General features: G+C 44.3%; 1 protein-coding gene and 1 long non-coding RNA gene across 2 annotated transcripts in view; one reads left to right on the forward strand and one right to left on the reverse strand.

Moving 5' to 3' along the window:
* The window catches only part of LOC142857736 (uncharacterized), a 507,050-nt gene that overhangs the window by 441,767 nt on the left and 46,555 nt on the right, over positions 1-18,728 (forward strand). The window lies entirely within an intron of this gene.
* Ubxn8 (UBX domain protein 8) lies at positions 389-17,370 on the reverse strand. The gene is made up of 8 exons (XM_075986514.1): positions 16,959-17,370; positions 12,275-12,397; positions 9,932-9,999; positions 8,578-8,700; positions 5,572-5,709; positions 4,251-4,292; positions 3,408-3,482; positions 389-1,367 (listed from the first exon to the last, which is right to left on the reverse strand). Exons 1-8 carry the CDS (start codon positions 17,044-17,046, stop codon positions 1,197-1,199), a joined length of 828 nt encoding a protein of 275 aa, XP_075842629.1. The 5' UTR covers positions 17,047-17,370; the 3' UTR covers positions 389-1,196.

Consider the following 18,728-nt stretch of genomic DNA (forward strand, 5'->3'; position numbering starts at 1 on the left):
AACGCCAAAAGCAAAGACTTGGGTAGCTTGGAAATTGAAAGATAGGAAATATGGGGCTGGAATGTAGTTAGTATAGACTTTACTGGGCATAATGAAATCCTACCACTTCATAAACTGGGAGCAGTGGTTTAGGCCTGTAATCCTAACACTTGGGATGGGGGACAGGAGGATCCAGGAGAGTTCAAGATCACCCCGGACTCTATGAGACCCCATCTCCAAAATATCAAAGGTTAAGAAAGATCTCTAAAGACAGACTCTAAGGGTATCAGTGCATACAACAGCTCACACTCCAGATACTGTCAAAGACCAGCTTCTCGTGCATTCCAGGGTAAGAGCATGAGGATTAGGGTTATTAAGTAAAAGGAAGAGAGATAAAAGACAAACAGAATAGCAATAGGAGGGACATTCAGTGAATACTGAATCCGCCTCGTTTATTTTCTACACGCTTATATACTTCACTCCAAAAGGAGGAGGAGGGGCAACAGACTTTATTAACATGATAGAAGGAGACTTGAATTCTCCGACCTTTGGTCCAGGTGGAGCAGATTCACCTCTACATCCAAAATACTAATTGGTCAGAATCTCTAGCTTGTAGTCAAAAACTTTGAGAGCAAAAATAAGCTCAAACTCTGACTTCCAGTAAAAGTGTGTTCCCACAAAATGCACCGACCAACAACGACCATGCTTACTGCAGTTTCAGTGTGTCCCCAAAGTTCCTGTGGCAAAAACTTCACCCTCAGATTTAGGTCAAAACTACACAGAATCAGTCCACTCTGAAATTTCTTTAAAATCTTTTTTTTTTAAGTTTCTAGAAATACAGTGAAATCAGTATTCCTACTTGAAGATTTGAAGGGTTTGGCTGAATTGTTAAATACTGTAGATTCAAGAAGCAGAAATCACAGTTCTTTATCAGCTAGTTGTTTTGTTTTAAGACGGTCTAACTCAGACTTTCCAGGGGGCATGTGCCCCCTTGCCTGGCCCAGACCTGTCAGATGTCTTGCATCCTTTTTACCTTGTTCTCACTTGGGTACACTGTAAGATGGTACAGTCCACAAAGCTTTCCATATCAAGCAATCCTCTTCCATTGTATGTAGGTATGCTCCTATGAACAAGAGGAGCACAACGTACAGCATGGCTTTAATGTGAGCGCTGCCGGTGAGGTCATACGACTCGAAGGACAACAGGTAGTTCTAATTTTACTGGCCACTCTGTTCTTTCTCTTCCACATTAAGTACAGTGTCCACAGTTATCCCTATGTCCTCCAGTGACAAGCCTCCGTCCGCTTCCAGAGGTCGTCTGGGAAAGGAAGTGGAAAGGCTGTATAGGGATTTGTGGTACCCAATTTTCATCATCCAGTCAAATAAGACCTAGAAGAAAAAAGACTTTAGTATTAGACTAAAGGTTCCTACAGAATCTGTCTCATTATGACATTAAACAGTTGTCACTCTGTAATCATGTCCCGAGGAACGAGAAGTACTTTCCACATCTTCAAAGAAACCGTCTAGACTTTAAGGAAGAGCAGTATGCCATGCATTTGGAGACATGAATAACCTTGAATGCCTTCATTTGAGAGAGAGTGCAGGCCTACCAACAGAGCCTCATCCCTAAGTAGGGGATGGAGAATATTCGATGAAATGTTGAGAACAAAAGACATTTGGAAACAAAAATTTGAGTCAAAATCTAAGTCAACAGAACACATCAAAATCACAAAGGAGCTTTGTCAAAAGAGACATACTTGGGCCCCTGAGACAAAGCCCAACTTACTGTAGGCCATTCCTGTAACTGTCCATAAAGATTACCATCTACACACTGGGTTCAAAGTCCAGCACCACAAAAAAGAAAAAAGTAGGCATAAAAATTTTCAGATCCTTTTGAAAGCTCATTTGCCTCAAAACATGAACTGTTAAAGCATGTTCTGCTTTGAAAAGAAAAATAAGTTGGATGTATTTCTATACAGCTGTAGTCCCAGCTACTCAAACTGTAGCTGGAGGACTACAGGAGCCAAGTTACAGGGATTGAGACCAGCCTGTGTCTCAACGACAAAAAACAGACACATGACAAAGATATAATGTTCCAAGGGACCAAAGTATCAAATAATCCCTTGAATTGCTAACCACTGCTGATCTATATAATAAATATGTAATAATTTTAATTAAGACATTTTTAGAAGCGTAGGAATTGAACCCACGTCTTTTGCACATGTTAAGCACTCGCTCTGCCACTAAGTTTACACTTCCAACATTACATCTTTCTGCCAGGCAATGGTAGCACACGCCTTTAATGCCAGTACTTGGGAGGCAGAGGCAGGTAGATCTCCGAGAGTTTGAGGTCAGCCTGGTCTACAAAGTAAATTCCAGGACAGCCAGGGCTACAGAGAAACCATGTCTCAAAAAACAAACAAAAACCTCTTTCTGTTGGTGGTGGTTCTGAGTCAGGGTCTAACTGGCTCCAAACCCAATCCTTCCAGGTGTCATATGCATAACCCCCGAGGTAGGAGGACTGCACTCTTATACCTGCAGCCCCAGTATAACTATTTTTATTTATTTATTTATTTTTAATTTATTATGTATACAACTTTCTGCCTCCACACGCCAGAAGAGGGCGCCAGATCTCTTTATAGATGGTTCGGAGCCAGTTGCTGGGAATTGAACTCAGGACCTCCGGAAGAGCAGACAGTGCTCTTAACGTCTGAGCCATCTCTCCAGCCCCAGTATAACTATTTTTCTGCCAGGTGTAGTATCTCATTGCCTGCAATCCAAGCATTTGGGAAGCTGACACAGCTCAGTCCAGCCTTGACTACACGGTGAGTTCTAGGGCTTAAAACCACCATTTTCCCCCACGAACTAACATGTAATTAAACAACCAAGGAAATATAGCTCAGTAAGAGAATGCCTGCTTGAAGCCTTAGATCTATTGTGTTGTGGAAAATCTTTTTGTACACTAAAGATGTGTCATTCTGATTGGGTTAATAAAAAGCTGAATGGCTAATAGTTAGGCAGGATTTCCAGGCACACAGAATGCTGGGAAGAAGCAGAGTCACCAGACACAGAGGAAGCAGTATGGGCAGTACAGAGTAAAGGCAATAAAGACAAAATGTAGATTGGTAAAAATGGGTTAATTTCAGTTGTAAGAGCTAGTTAGTAACAAGCCTATCAGCTGAAGCTTTATTGTTATTAAGTCTCCATGTTGTTTATTTGAGAGCTGGCCGTGGGACAGAGGAAGACTATCCTTAACACTAAAAAGGAAGAAAAAAATAGGAAAAAAGTACAAATGTAGAGATCACAATTCAAAGAAATTATCAAACCTTACGCAATGCAGAATATCCACATTGTCTATGTGGTAACAGATCCCACTACATTTGAACACACTATTGACAAATTTGATAAGTCAATATTTGATTTCCTCACCTGTGAATTCCAAGACTTGAAAAATCTCCTCCTCAAAACACGCCCACTTGGGCATCGAAGGGCAACAGTAACTACCTGGAGAATACAAATATTCAGGTAAGCCACACAGGAGCTGAGTCAAGAAGATTGCAAATTTGAGGTCAGTCTGGACTACAAAGCAAACCTTATATCAAGAACAAAAGCCCGGTTAGGAACTCCAATGTTCCATTGAAAGCAATAGATTGCTTTCTTCAGTTGTCTTTTACCTGTGACTAACTTTCAGATTTTCCTAAGATATACAAAGTTCCAAACTTAAATGTTACAAATGTGTTGAGAAAACAGACTATTAGCGGCATGACTGTTTCAAAACCTGTTTTTTTGAGGACACACGGGCAGTTCTCTTTCCTGACATTTTGCCCAGTAACTTCATGGCTCTAAAGACACGTGGTCCCCCTGCATCAGACGATCACCTATAACTAAGACAGCCAATGGCAGAAAACAAGACAGGCTCCCTCCATGCTGAGGCAGATGGGCTATCTGTCCCGCCCCAGCCCAGCAACAGTGAGCCACTCTTTAAAATGCACACGCAGCTGCAGTTTCAGTTTAAATGGGGACCAGGGTGAAGCCACCCGCCCGTCTCAATGCTGCTGTTCTGTGGTAAGCGCCGACTTACTGGTCCTGAAGTGGGTGTGCTCTACAAGACAACTCAGCAGACTGCCTCCCACAGCAGCTCTTGGCTGAGCCTGATGCCATCCTGACGTGACTCCGAGTCAGCCACGGGAACCTGCTCTTCTCTCTAAACCCAGGGACAGTAGGACTTAACCTACCTGATGACATCAAAGGAAATGGAGACGAGAAACGTACCTCCTCAGCTGTTTCTGATGGTTCGTCAGGTAAATCAGGAACCTAAAGAAAGCTGCGTGTTAATGAAAGGAAAGTAAAAAACATTTCCAAGAAGTGAGAACTCTTAAGAAGAGTCCTCTGCAGTAGGTTCCAGGCATCTCGGTTTAAAAGGCTTCTTTGTATAGACCTCTATCAAATTCAGTGAGGTCTGTCTGATGACGCGATTAAAGCTGATTTGATTTGATTCCTAGGACCCACATGGTGGAAAAAGTGAAACAACTCGTGCAAAGCTATCCTGACTGTTGCACGTGTATACATCTATTCACACACAATTACTACTGTAATTTTTATACAAGTTTTTTAAAGTTTACAATAGAGCTGGGTGTGGTGGCACACACCTTTAATCCCAGCACTCCAGAATTCTGGTCTACAGAGTGAGTTTCAGGACAGTCAGGGCAGTACAGAGAAACCCAAAGAGTTGCATGGTCATGGTGTCTCTTCACAGCAACAGAACACTGACTAAGATACCTGCTGACAACCTGGGTTCAATCCCCAAAGAAATGATTTCCCATAGATTGTACTCAGGCCTTGACAGTCTCATGTATGCTCACATACAGCAAATACATATATTTTTTTAATCTCAAATTCTGTCTCAAAAAATAAATGAGAGGGAGTTCACACTGGGAGAGGCAGCTCAGTTATTGAGTGCTTGCCTAGCATGCATCAGGCCCTGCAAACAACCGCCAGCATGCTTCCCTAAAATCTGTCTTTTAAGATGTTCTAGGATATTATGTAAAAATGCACTATTTAAAGAAACAGGAAAAGCCTCGGTAGCAGTGCAGGCTGTCGTCCCAGCACCTAGGAGGCAGAAACATAATTCCGTGCCATTATGCACAGAAAACTTAGAGACACTGACTAAACTTCTTCAGTTTATGTAAATAAGGCATATAGAAATGAATGTCTTTATACTTGTGCTCTATCCCAGTATCTCAATATATACATGAATATATCCTAAAGTCTGAAATACTTGTGACCGCAGGCATGTCAAATGAGGGTATCCAGCCTGTAGACGGTGTAGACCACTCTCAGGACACAGCCCGTCTGAAGACCCCCAGGAGAAAGGCTTCCCTCCGTGAGCACTGTCCTTTCCATCTCTACACCATCATTTATCTTCTAGCTTTCCTCTAAATTTGGTCCAGACTTTTGCTATTAAACAGGACCAAGGATCTGTGCAGCTGACCCTCTGCAAGGTGCTAAGACAGCATCTGTGTTAAAAGCCATCCTCTTCCTCCTTAGTAGCCACCTCTCCAGAGAACACACTCAGTGAGGGATGCACACAAACCTCCTTCTTGGCGGGCTGTGGAGCAGGTGGTGAGACTTCAGTTAAAAGCTTGGGCAAGTTCCGTCTTCTGGCTGCTTCCCTGTTTGCTGTTTCAAAAGATGTCTGGCTTGAATTTCCAAGCACCAAATCTTCATCCCCCTGGTCAAAAACAACCGCACAATTCTAAAGAAGCATGTTCTGTCAACTAGACTATTCACAATGGTTAGTTTGTTGTGTTGTTTTTTTTTTTAACTGTCATTTTTAGATGCAGAAAGCTAACGCACAATCTCTTTGGACAAGAAAACAGGAGGCCTAATGAGCTCCGGAACCTGCCTTTATCTAGCTCCAAGGCCCCATCATCCCATCCCCATTTCCCAGCTAAGAAGCACTGACAAAGCCCTGCTCCTCTTGGTTCTGGTTTGTGTTTTGGTACAGAACTTGGGAGGCAGCCCTAGCTGGCCTGCATGGAGTCCGGGCTGGCCCTGAACCTCAGCATCTCCTGCCTCTGCCTGGCAAGCGTGCTTTCGCTGGGGAACCACCAGCTTTTGAGTGACTGGATGCAGCTGGCTGTTCTCCTGGGCAGAGGTGCTCACCTACACTCCTGTAAGTCACTGGCTCACACACTAGACTGATGGAGTCATTTCCTTGGCCATTCACTCACGCCCTTATCTCAGGTGAATAGGCACTTGCTTTAGCCTCCCCAGGAAGTCACAAGACAACATGTATGTAAAAAAATGTCTCAGTATGTGACTCCAAAACATCCATAGCTAAATATAATCAGAGTATAAATATAATGTTCTATTAAACATCCAGGTTTTCTAATTTAGACTCAACTACACAGTAACTTCACGCTAAAAGGCAAAGTATTCCAGAAAGTGCAACATTTTATTCTTTACACTATTATCTACTGCAGCCTTACACTTTACACTATTATCTACTGCAGCCTTCCACTTTACACTATTATCTACTGCAGCCTTACACTTTACACTATTATCTACTGCAGCCTTACACTTTACACTATTATCTACTGCAGCACCTTACACTTTACACTATTATCTACTGCAGCACCTTACACTATTATCTACTGCAGCCTTACACTTTACACTATTATCTACTGCAGCCTTACACTTTACACTATTATCTACTGCAGCACCTTACACTTTACACTATTATCTACTGCAGCCTTACACTTTACACTATTATCTACTGCAGCCTTACACTTTACACTATTATCTACTGCAGCACCTTACACTTTACACTATTATCTACTGCAGCACCTTACACTATTATCTACTGCAGCCTTACACTTTACACTATTATCTACTGCAGCACCTTACACTTTACACTATTATCTACTGCAGCACCTTACACTTTACACTATTATCTACTGCAGCACCTTACACTATTATCTACTGCAGCCTTCCACTTTACACTATTATCTACTGCAGCCTTCCACTTTACACTATTATCTACTGCAGCACCTTACACTTTACACTATTATCTACTGCAGCACCTTACACTATTATCTACTGCAGCCTTACACTTTACACTATTATCTACTGCAGCCTTCCACTTTACACTATTATCTACTGCAGCACCTTACACTTTACACTATTATCTACTGCAGCACCTTACACTATTATCTACTGCAGCCTTACACTTTACACTATTATCTACTGCAGCCTTACACTTTACACTATTATCTACTGCAGCCTTACACTTTACACTATTATCTACTGCAGCACCTTACACTTTACACTATTATCTACTGCAGCACCTTACACTATTATCTACTGCAGCCTTACACTTTACACTATTATCTACTGCAGCACCTTACACTATTATCTACTGCAGCCTTACACTTTACACTATTATCTACTGCAGCCTTACACTTTACACTATTATCTACTGCAGCACCTTACACTTTACACTATTATCTACTGCAGCACCTTACACTTTACACTATTATCTACTGCAGCACCTTACACTTTACACTATTATCTACTGCAGCCTTACACTTTACACTATTATCTACTGCAGCACCTTACACTTTACACTATTATCTACTGCAGCACCTTACACTTTACACTATTACCTCCTGCAGCACCTTACACTTTACACTATTATCTACTGCAGCCTTACACTTTACACTATTATCTACTGCAGCCTTACACTTTACACTATTATCTACTGCAGCACCTTACACTTTACACTATTATCTACTGCAGCACCTTACACCTTACACTATTACCTCCTGCAGCACCTTACACTTTATGGTATCATTTACTACAGTTGCTCCACTGGCCACCTGGATACAACATCTCCACAGGATTAGTAAAGCCCGCCTCCAAGTGTCTCTGAACAATCCCATGACATAAAAAAGGATGCCAATGGATCCAGAATAGGATGACTTTTTGGGAAGTGTGGAGAGATGGGGAGTGGGCTGAAGCGGAGGAAACAGGTCACTGGGAACAAGTCCCTGGAGCTCTGTCTGAACTGACGTCCTTGACTGCACCCTTTGCCTTCCATCTCCTTCTCCCTGCTACAGCCACACCCTCCAACCAGAGCGGACTAACTTCTGTGAAACTGAACAAAAATAATTCCTTAAGGTGTTCTCTAAAGCAATTAGCATACCTTACCAAAACTTCCTCCTCAGCCACATAATTTAAGGAGGAAGTTTCTTTTTTCATTTTTATATTCTCTCATACATCCCAACTGCAACCCCCGCCCTTCACTACTCCCAGTCCCCACCCCCACATCTTGCCCCAGAAAAGAGCAGGCCTCACGGGGTATCAACCAAACACTAATGGAGTTTTCAAATACAGGCTCAGTAACTCCTTACTTCCTCACCTACTAACCTTCTAAGAACCGCACTAGGCGGTGGTGGTGCACACCTTTGATCCCAGCATTCTGGAGTCGGGGGCAGGCAGATCTTTGTGAGTTCAAGGCCAGTCTGGTCTACAGACACACACACCACCACCAAGAAACAAATAATAAAATTCAAAATATTACACCAGCATTTCCAACCTCAAGTTTGTGGCCAGGAGTTAATTTCCAGGTTTCACCCGTCATCTGATAAAACCGTTCTTCTAGTCTCTTCAATTTCATTTCCTGCTGAGGTTTTAAAACATTCTGTATATATCTGCTGGCCTGTTCAAGAAAAAAAGTGTTATTACTACACTGTTCACATTGTCTGTAAAGTCATAAATCAAGAGCAAGGCTTGAAACTTGTGGCGGTTTGAATAAGAATGGCTCCATAGGTGGTGGTTGTAATAGGAACGGCCCCACAGGCTCACACCTGAAGGCTTAGTCATTAGGGGTGGCACTATTGCAAGTGCACTATTAGGTCTTGTTGGGGGAGGTATGTCACTGGGGATGGGCTGTGAACAGTTCAGAAGCTCAAGCCAGGCCCAGACTCTCTTGTCCTGCTGCCTGCTGATCAGGATGTAGGACTCTCAGCTACCTCTCCAGCACCATGTCTGCCTGCGTGCCACAATGCTTCCCACCGTGATGACAATGGACTGAACCTCCGAACCTGAAAGCAAGTTAAATGCTTTCCTTAATAAGAGGCGCTGTGGTCATAGTGTTTCATCATCACAACAGTGACCCTAAGATAGAATCATAACTTTGAATAGGAGGTGTGGCCTCATTAGAGGCGGTGTGCCAGTGGGGGTGAGCTGTGAGGTTTCAAAAGCCCATGCCAGGCCCAGCTTCTCTCACTCTGCCCGCTCCCTGAGATCAGCTACTTCTACAGCACCACACTTCCCTGACACCATGCTCCCAGCCATGATGATCATGGACTAAGCCTCTGAAACTGTAAGCCAGCCCCCAACTAAATGCTTTCAATTATAGGAGTTGCCTTGGTTATAGTATCTCTTCTCAGCAACAGAACAGTCACCAAGACTCTGAGATAACAAAAAAAAAAAAATTACAGGTGTAAAACAAGGATGTCATGGTGGTACACACCTTTGATCTCAGCACTCCAGCTGAGAACTGAGGCAGGAGGATCCTGAAATCGTGGCCAGCACTGGCTACAACAGTGGTCAAGGCAAGCGCAACTGTCAAAGTGATAAAGGCACCTGCCATCAAGCCTGGTCACCCGCCAAAGTTCAATCCCTGGGACCCACACAGACACAAGAATATAATGTAATTAATAAGGATTGTTAATTCTAATTTTAAAGGGTCAGCATTTAGGGAGAGGAGGCAGAAGAACAGCATCCAGGGTCAGCCTTAGTCACTTTCTAAATTCAAAGTCAGCCTGCAGTACAAGAAAGCTAGTTTCGGAGGAGGGAGGGCACCATCTTAGTAACCGTTCACACAAAGACCTCTGAGCACAGACACAGCAACAGCACCCACAGGAGTCCTGAGAGCCGAGCCTTACCTGCTCACCCTGGGCCTCCTGTTGCTTTTTCCTCACGAGTCGTTGCCTTTTCTCATTCTCTTCTCCTTCTGACACCAAAACATAAAAGGACTTTTTCATTCTCAAGTATCAAAGAATCAAATACATTTTCTCTAAAAAACTAATCTATAGATTTTTAACATGTTAAAAGACTACATTTGGCCGGGCGATGGTGGCGCACGCCTTTAATCCCAGCACTCGGGAGGCAGAGGCAGGCGGATCTCTGTGAATTCGAGACCAGCCTGGTCTACAGAGCTAGTTCCAGGACAGGCTCCAAAGCCACAGAGAAACCCTGTCTCGAAAAACCAAAAAAAAAAAAAAAAAGACTACATTTGAACATTTCAAAGCACTACATATTTTTTCAAATAATGAAAATGAGGTACATTCAACCAGCAAAAACGAAGTCATTTGCGTATGAACTCTATCCAATAGTTTTTTGTTTGTTTTGTTTTTTTGAGACAGGGTTTCTCTGTAGCTTTGGAGACTGTCCTGGAACTAGCTCTTGTAGACCAGGCTGGCCTCAAACTCACAGAGATCTGCCTGCCTCCTCCTCCCAAGTGCCGGGATGAAAGGCGTGCGCCACCAGTGCCAAGCAAAAATTTTGTTCTGAAACAATTCACAAACATTTATTATTATATATAACAAATTAACAAATTTCTTCCTGTAACCCTGACTGGCCTATAACTGGATATCCTGCTGCCTCAGCTTCCAGTCACTATGATGACAGCAGCTTGGGCCACCATACCCAGCCTGAACACATTTTTTTATTACATATTATGTAGCATCAGCCTTCAGTGAAGATTATGCCAATAACCTATCAACCCATACCTGAGCCTCGTGACTCACACTCAAATGATGCGAATGAACCCCTTCCGAGGGCAGGGACCACCAGGCACATTTCCATATTTATAAACAGCGCACCTCAGGGGCTGGTGGAGCAACGGAAGCAGCAAACCATCTTCTCCACAGCAACACACTTTCACATTTTTATTTAATTTTTTGGGGGAGTGTTAAGGACTGAAACCAGGGCACACATGCTATTAATGCTTCAACAGCTGAGGTCACATACACCCTGGAAATACAACTCACATAAAATCCCTAATGGAAGTTACAATGTTCTTGCTTAATTTCCAAACTGAGTACTCTGAAGTTTAAGAGATCAAAGCAGAGAAAATACAAAATCTATGATTGGGAATCACCAAAGCACCCACGTTATCTTATATTATGGGGTTGAATAATCTTTTGCAATTATGTTTTTTTTGGGGGGGGGGCTGGTTAATGTGAAAAAGCTTTAATTTAGGGCTGGAGAGATGGCTCAGCAGTTAAGAGCACTGCTCCTTCTTCCAGAGGTCCTGACTTCAATTCCCAGCAACCATATGGTGGCTTCACAACCACCTGTAATGAGATCTGGTGCCCTCTTCTGGCCTACAGGCAGACATATAGGCAGAACACTATACATAATAAATAAGTAAATCTTTTCTTTTTTTTAAAAAAAAGACTTTAATTTATACCACCCATTGTATTTATTTATATTTTAATAGCAATAAATTACAGAGGCTGAGGGTGTAGCCTGCTTAGTAGAGTACTTGCCTAGCACACACAAAACGCTAGGTAACACATATGACCAGGCTTGTTGGTGCACGCTGTGATCTCAGCAGTCAGGGGAAAGAGGCAGGAGGATTAGAAGTTCAAAGTCATCCTTAGCGATGTAGGAAGTACCAAGCCAGCTTGAGTTATAGAACACTCTATCTTAAAAAACAAAAACAAATTCATTACTGGGCCGCTTTTGTTAACTACATTTAAAAACAGCTATTAATTTTAAATGTAATCTGTATTAAGGCCACATAGAATACAGCTTTTTGTTTTGTTTGGCTTTGTTTTTAATTTTATGTGTATGACATGTATGTGTGTGTGCTACATCCGTACAGAGCCATGGAGGCCAGAAAAGGGTGTCCGATCCCCAGGAGCTAGCATTACAGACAGCTGCGAGAAAATGTAGGTGTGGGAAACAGAGCTCAGGTCCTCTAGAAGAGCAGCCCGTGGTCTTACGCACTGCCGTCTCTCTATGCCATGGCACCTAAGGGTGGCAAGACAGCCCAGTGGGTAAAGACCTTACTGCCAAACCCTTAAGACCTTAGCTCCACCCCCGGAGCCCACATGATGGAAGGAGAGAACAGATTCTCACTGAACATTACACATCGTAAATTGATGGTTAAATCGTTCTTATTGTAGAATAAACAAAAGGAAGAAATTTGAGTAGAAAAGGTTACTTTTTATTTTTTGAGTAAAAAAAAATTGTAAAGGTAACATAAGTAATAAACATACCTTTCACGTGAACTCGGGAAGGTTTAGGTGAGTTAAACCAGGAGGTGGCCACAGAAATGACGAGGGTCAGCAGGGCAAGCAACAGGAATATCCGGCCACTCAGCAAGATGAGATCTTTAATTCCTTAGAAAGAGAAGTTTAAAAGAAACACTTTTCTTTGAAAAATTCTCACTCTCCTTGCTACTAATAATAAAGGACTGTTTGCCCCAGAGAGCACAGGAGATGCTAAAGAATGTGGGGACTGACTCTTCCTGAGCCTCCTGGGGCCCTACAATTCAACCTGGCCGTCACAGCCACAACGAACAGAAAATAATTCTGAGTGAAAACAAAATAAAAAAAGAAAATAATTCTGAAGGAACATCCTGTTTTAAGAAGACAGTGTTCAGCTGTATTATAAATATTATGAGAATTAGTAATGCATAAGATTTGATTTGCTTATAAGTAAGATTGACAGTAGTGTCTTGCCCAATTCCAGTACTATTTTAGATAGTCATTCCATGGGATTGGAGAGATGGCTCAGAGGTTAAGAGCACTGACTGCTCTTCCAGAGGTCCTGAGTTCAATCCCCAGCACCCACGTGGTGGTTTATAGCCATTTGTAATAATTTCTAGTGCCCTCTTCTGGCCTGCAGGCATACATGCAGGCAGAACACTGTATATATAATTAAATAAATAATAGTCATTCAAAAAAAATGACTACATTCATTTTTCAAGAATTGGTCTTTTGGGGTACTGGGGGTTGGGCAGAGTGCATCCTCCCAGGCACATGAGGTCAGAGGACAACTTGCAAGACTCAGTTCTCTCTTCCCTTCACATGGGTTTCAGGAATGCAACTCTGGTCACGAGCTTGGCAGGAAGCATCATTACCAGTGGCGCCATCCTGCTGGCCCAAAATGCCTATTTGCTTCTTTACTGATTTGGTTCTGGGCCTTAGCCACCTGTCTTCTTAGAATACTTTTCTCCCCTGAGCCATGCACTCCTGCCTAGTCTCTAAAACACCAAAATCTTTCTCCGGGCTGCACTGCGCCATTGTTTCTCTAGTTCCCGGCACTTACTCGTTTACATGTAGAATCACTACTTCCGTGTTTCTCTGGGGGACATGGAACAACTCAGTACGTCCTACACAGTTTTGAGAGCCTAGGCAAACATTCAATTGTCAAAAATGTTAAGACCACCAGCTGGGCATAGTGGCACAACACCTTTTATCCCAGGGCTAGGGGAAAGCAGAGGCAGGCTGATCTCTGCGAGTTTGAGGCCAGCCTGGTCTACAGAGCGAGTTCTGGGACAGCCAGGACTACACAAGGAAACTCCATCTCAAAACATGAAAAAATGGAAAATGTTTAGAGTAGCAGTCTGTGTAATACAGTTTGTTAAATGCTGGGGAAGAGATGTACAGTAGGATCAAAACTCACCCTGAGTTTTCAGGAGGTTGTTGTTGGTTTTGTTTGGCCCTGAAACCTGATTCCAGAATGGTTTTATTTTTTATTTTTAAAGTTTGGCAGACACACAAATAGCATTTTACCCAATGATAAGGTCTGGGTCCAGTGGTCCTTTAACTGAAGGTTATCTTGTTTTTGGTTTTTGGTTTTAATGATTTATTTATTTTTATTCCACTGCATTGGTGTTTTGCATTCATATATGTCTGTGAGGGTGTCAGATCCCCTGGAAGTGGAGTTGCAGACAGCTGAGAGCTGCCATATGGGTGCTGGGAATTGAACCCGGATCCTCTGGAAGAATGCTCTTAACCACTGAGCCATCTGTCCAGCCCAGCTGAAGACTATTTAAAGAAGGAATTACAGACCCGTAGAGCAACACTAGCCATGAAGAGTGCTCTACTGGGACGCTGCCCAGCATTGCAGCCGCTGCACTGGAAGGATGCAGTTCCTAAAGTGGACATAAATATTAGCACCAGATCACCAAGAAACCAAGGAGGGAGCGTATGGGAAAGAAAACCGCTGCCACTTCACAGCAAAGGGTTCCAGAGCTAAGTGAAGTTTCCCAAAGTAGGGGCCTCCACCAGAAGGCCAGCTGCATTTCCTCCACCTCTTGGCTGAGTTTTCTTAACCATTGTGATAAGGTCTAGAAACAGAGACAAATCGGAGGTGGTCTCTAACCTCAAGTTACCAGAGGTCAGTGCTGATGGGAAGCAGATCCCACAATCCAAGATGACGACCTTCTCACTGACTTGTGACTCAAATATTAGCGCACAGTGGAAAGACAAGAGCGCATCAACCCTGCAGTGACCAGTGTGAGCTCTTGCTGTTGTTGAAATAAAAGTCCTGTTGGGCCAGCGAGGGTAAAAGTGCTCGGTTCACAAGCCTGACAATCTGAATTAGTTTGACTCCTCAGAACGCACGGAAAGGTTGAAGGAGAAACCTGACTTTCAAAAGTCGTCCCTGGGCTGGAGCAATGCCTCAGGGGTTAAGAGCACTGGCTGCTCTTCCAAAGGTTCCAGGTTCAATTCCCAGCACCCACAAAGCAGCTCACAGCTGTCGGTAACTCCAGTTCCAGGGGATCCGGCACCCTCACACAGACATAAATGTAGGCAAAACACCAATGTACATAAAATAAAAATAAATCAATTATTCAAAAAAGGGCCGGGTGATGGTGGCGCACGCCTTTAATCCCAGCACTCGGGAGGCAGAGGCAGGCGGATCTCTGTGAGTTCGAGACCAGCCTGGTCTACAAGGGCTAGTTCCAGGACAGGCTCCAAAACCACAGAGAAACCCTGTCTCGAAAAACCAAAAAAAAAAAAAATCAAAAAAGGTTGTCTTCTGACTTCCATGAACCCCTGCTAGCACCCATATCAATACACACACAGAAAATATTCAAAAAGAGAAAAAAAGCTCGAAAAGTCTTGTTATACTCCAAGATAATTTTGTGTTTGTTTTATTTTTCAAGAAAGGGTGTCTCTGTGTAACAGTCCTGGCTGTCCAGGAACTCTATAGACCAGGTTGGCCTTGAATTCACAGAGATCCACCTCTGCCTCTGCCTCTGCCTCTCAAGTGCTGGGATTAAAGGTGCGCGCCACCACCACTGGGCATCCATGATAACTTTTTAAAGAACATTGTATTTTCACTTCTTGTCTCTAGATATGTTTCTGGGCACTGACTCCTTGCTGATGAGGAAAAAGACTGGAGGAAACAGAATTTAGCTTGGACATTATTAACTTTAGATGCATAGGAGCGAGGCGTGGGAGTGCACGTATTTAATCCCAGCACTTGGGAGGCAGAGGCAGATGGTTTTCTATGAGTTCGAGGTCAGCCTGGTCTACTGAGTGAGTTCCGCAATAGCTAAAGCTGTTACACAAAGAAACCCAGTGGGGGGTTAAGGAGGGAGGCAGAAAGGGGGTGGGGGGACGGGACACACAACACAACTATCCATCCAAGAGGTCTATCTTTTCTACTTCATCCATTTCATCCATATCCCAACTCTGTCTACAGTTGCTATTCATTCTGTTATCCTGGTCCAGGCCATCGGCATAACAATTTATCTATGGGAAACCCCAACTTGCCCCACTACTTTCCACTCTAGTTTCCACCCAAAGCATGTCCACACAGAATCCAGAAGGACCGTTTAAAAAGCGCTGGGTAGCCAGGTGGTGGTGGCGCACGCCTTTAATCCCAGCACTCGAGAAGCAGAGGCAGGCGGATCTCTGTGAGTTCGAGGCCAGCCGTCTACAACAGCTAATCCCAGGAAGGGCACCAAAGCTAAACACAGAGAAACCCTGTTTTTTTTTTTTTTGGGGGGGGGGGGGAGAGGAACACAGAAAATCAAAACAAAACAAAACAAAACAAAAAAAGCTCTGGGTAAGCCAAGCATGTTTGACACCTATCACCTCAACACCTGGGGGCCTCAGGCAGGACATTTCTTCAAGTTGCAGGCCAACCTTAAACCTAGTTTACTTCTCTGTCACACACACACAAAGAAAAACCAAAACCGAACTACCTCCAAGAAGCCACCTGCCCTCTTCAGAAGGTCACAACATTCTCAAAGGCGGAATAAGAACTTTAACAGTACTGTGGACTCAAGTTTCCCCAAAGAAGCCCCCTTACAAAAGATTAGCTCCGAACTTCTTAAGACTGCGGAACCGTGCTGGTCCAAAACCACGGACATTAACATTTGACTCTAAAATAAACTCTTAGTCCCTCTGGGGTGAGAGCTGGTTTTTCTTTTGGGTGGGTTTTTGTTGTTGTGTTTGTTAACAGTACCTACAAATCCTTCCAGCAGTAATGGAGACTGAGATTGCAAACAGTGTCTGACTTAGAATAAGGATTCAATAAATGTTATTTGAGGACTCCCCTTCTACCATTCCTTGAGCTTGCCACAAAGGGCTTCGCCTGGAACATTCCCCTCCGCGTCACCCTCTTTTCCAGGTGACGGCTTCTCGACTTCAGGACTCAGTCTCAATGCTCGGGAGGCCCCAATGCTAACAGCCTATTTATTTCCCACTGTCATCACACTCTGAAGTGCAACAGCTCGCACATATCCCCTTTCCAAGTAGACTCTGGCCAGAGCCCAAGAGACCATTTCCCGTGAAATGGAGGGGGCTCCGGAAAAGGAGCGGGTGCGATGGACTCTGGGAATTGTAGTCAACGCCGCGCGGAGGCGCCATGGGCAGATAGGAACTGCACGCACCACCCAGGTGAGCCGTGAGCGCCGAGAGGCAGGGAGACAACACTTACCGAGGCTCGGGATCCCGCGCCGGAGCTCCAGACACAGGAGAGGGAGAGCGGAGAGCAAGAAGAGGCCAACGACGCCGCGAGAAGCCATGGCGCGAAGGCCCCACCGGGCGCAGTGCCCGCCCCTTCCGGCCGTGCCTTCCGGCGGGGCTGGTTCGAAGGCCTCGCTCTTTGAGCGCTGCGGGCCGGATGTTAGGCCCTAAGGCTGCGGCGTGGGCCAGAGCAACTGCTGTGATACCAAGCCCATGGTTTCCGCCTCAGAAAGCGCGGGCCATCTCCCTTCGGCTGGGGAGGTCCGAGGAGCCGCCTGCCCTATGGTGTTGGTCGGGATGGCTGTGGATTGCCCGACGGTGAGGGTCTATAAGATGACGCCAGGAGAGTGAAATGACTGGAAGTGCGGAGCAGTTGACGCTGTGTGGCCCCGTGGCCTTGTGGCTCCTAGCTTTCTAGTTACCGAGCATTTTCCCAGCCTGATGGACCCTGCGGGAAGCTTAAAAGTGGGGCCCGCTGCCGAGTGCCTGCTCCCGCCCCACACCCGCGTGAAGATTCTCCGGACCTGCACCCCCCTATTGCTCTCCTGCCAGCATGGCAATGCGTCACCTCACGGGGTTCTGTGACTTCACTGCCACTCCGTGACACAGCTGGCAACTTGGCACCTCAGGAATGGGGGGACTCCCCACTGAAAGGAAACATCCAAACTTGGGGTCACTTCTCATTTTAGCTCAAGTCACATTTATTGTGTCCCACAATTTGCCTGGTTCTCTGGAACTCAGATTCAAGAATGTGTAAGTTACTGAATTTGTTCTGGACGTACTCAGCTCTGGTTAGATGCCCTACAGAGACTATATGATGTCTGGTGTCAAACAACAGTGCTATAGAAACACATTATCCACAGGTTAGGAATTTGGACTGGGTATACCTATAATCCCAGCACTAGGGAGGTGGGGACATAGCCCTGAGTTTGAGACCAGCTTGGTCTACATGGTTCTATTCAAATAGGCAGGCATGTTGAGACATTTGTCCAAAAAAGAATAGATTTGGGAGACGGGATTCAAAAGGATAGCACGCCATTTCATGTTTAGGAAAATGTAGGGCCCAGCCATGACAGGCTCAACCACCCAGAGACCACCCAAGAATGGACGGTCCAAAGGGGAAAGTACCTAATGTTCCAAAGAAATACCTAAATAAGGGCTCTTTGCTTTTACATACATGACTCAGTGTCCTTCTTGGTTTTTTGGGGAACTCCACGATCTGGGCATAACAGAAGCAATGCAAAGGTGCTCTGTTGGCTAAAATACTAATGAGGTTTAAAGTTTAAATGAAAGTATACTTTGGAAGCTGGGCGTGGTAGCAGGGGGCAGGAGCTGGTGGATTTCTGTGAGTTCAAGGACAGTCTGGTCTATGGAGAGAGTTCCAGGACATCCAGTGCTACAGAGAGAAACCCTGTCCCAAAAAACAATAATAATAATAATAAATAATAATAATAATAATAAATAAATACCCGTGTACAGAGGAGAGTGAGAGACCTTGGAACACTGAGACCTAAATGGAATGTCTTCATCAAATCTTTGCCCTCAAGGATCAGGGAAACTCAAGGAAGAAGAGGCAGAGTGTAAGAGCCAGAGGGGATGGAGGACACCAAGAAAACAAGGTCTAAATCAAAAAGATGAGTGCACATATGAATTCAGAGACTAAGGTAGCATGCACAGGTCTACACCAGATAGGATCCTAGATCTGAAAGAAGTGAACACGTTTCCATCCTTAACCCAGAAG

The sequence above is a fragment of the Microtus pennsylvanicus genome, chromosome 9 (assembly GCF_037038515.1).
Source record: "Microtus pennsylvanicus isolate mMicPen1 chromosome 9, mMicPen1.hap1, whole genome shotgun sequence".
In the NCBI taxonomy this organism is placed as follows: Eukaryota; Metazoa; Chordata; class Mammalia; order Rodentia; family Cricetidae; genus Microtus; species Microtus pennsylvanicus.

Excerpts from the sequence above, each read along its gene's own strand:
- Ubxn8 (XM_075986514.1), bottom strand. The coding sequence starts at position 17,046 with ATGGCTTCTCGCGGCGTCGTTGGCCTCTTCTTGCTCTCCGCTCTCCCT. Across the intron at positions 12,398-16,958 it reads GCGCGGGATCCCGAGCCTCG|GAATTAAAGATCTCATCTTG; the intron begins GTAAGTGTTGTC and ends TCTCTTTCTAAG. Across the intron at positions 8,701-9,931 it reads AGGAGGCCCAGGGTGAGCAG|GCCAGCAGATATATACAGAA; the intron begins GTAAGGCTCGGC and ends TTTCTTGAACAG.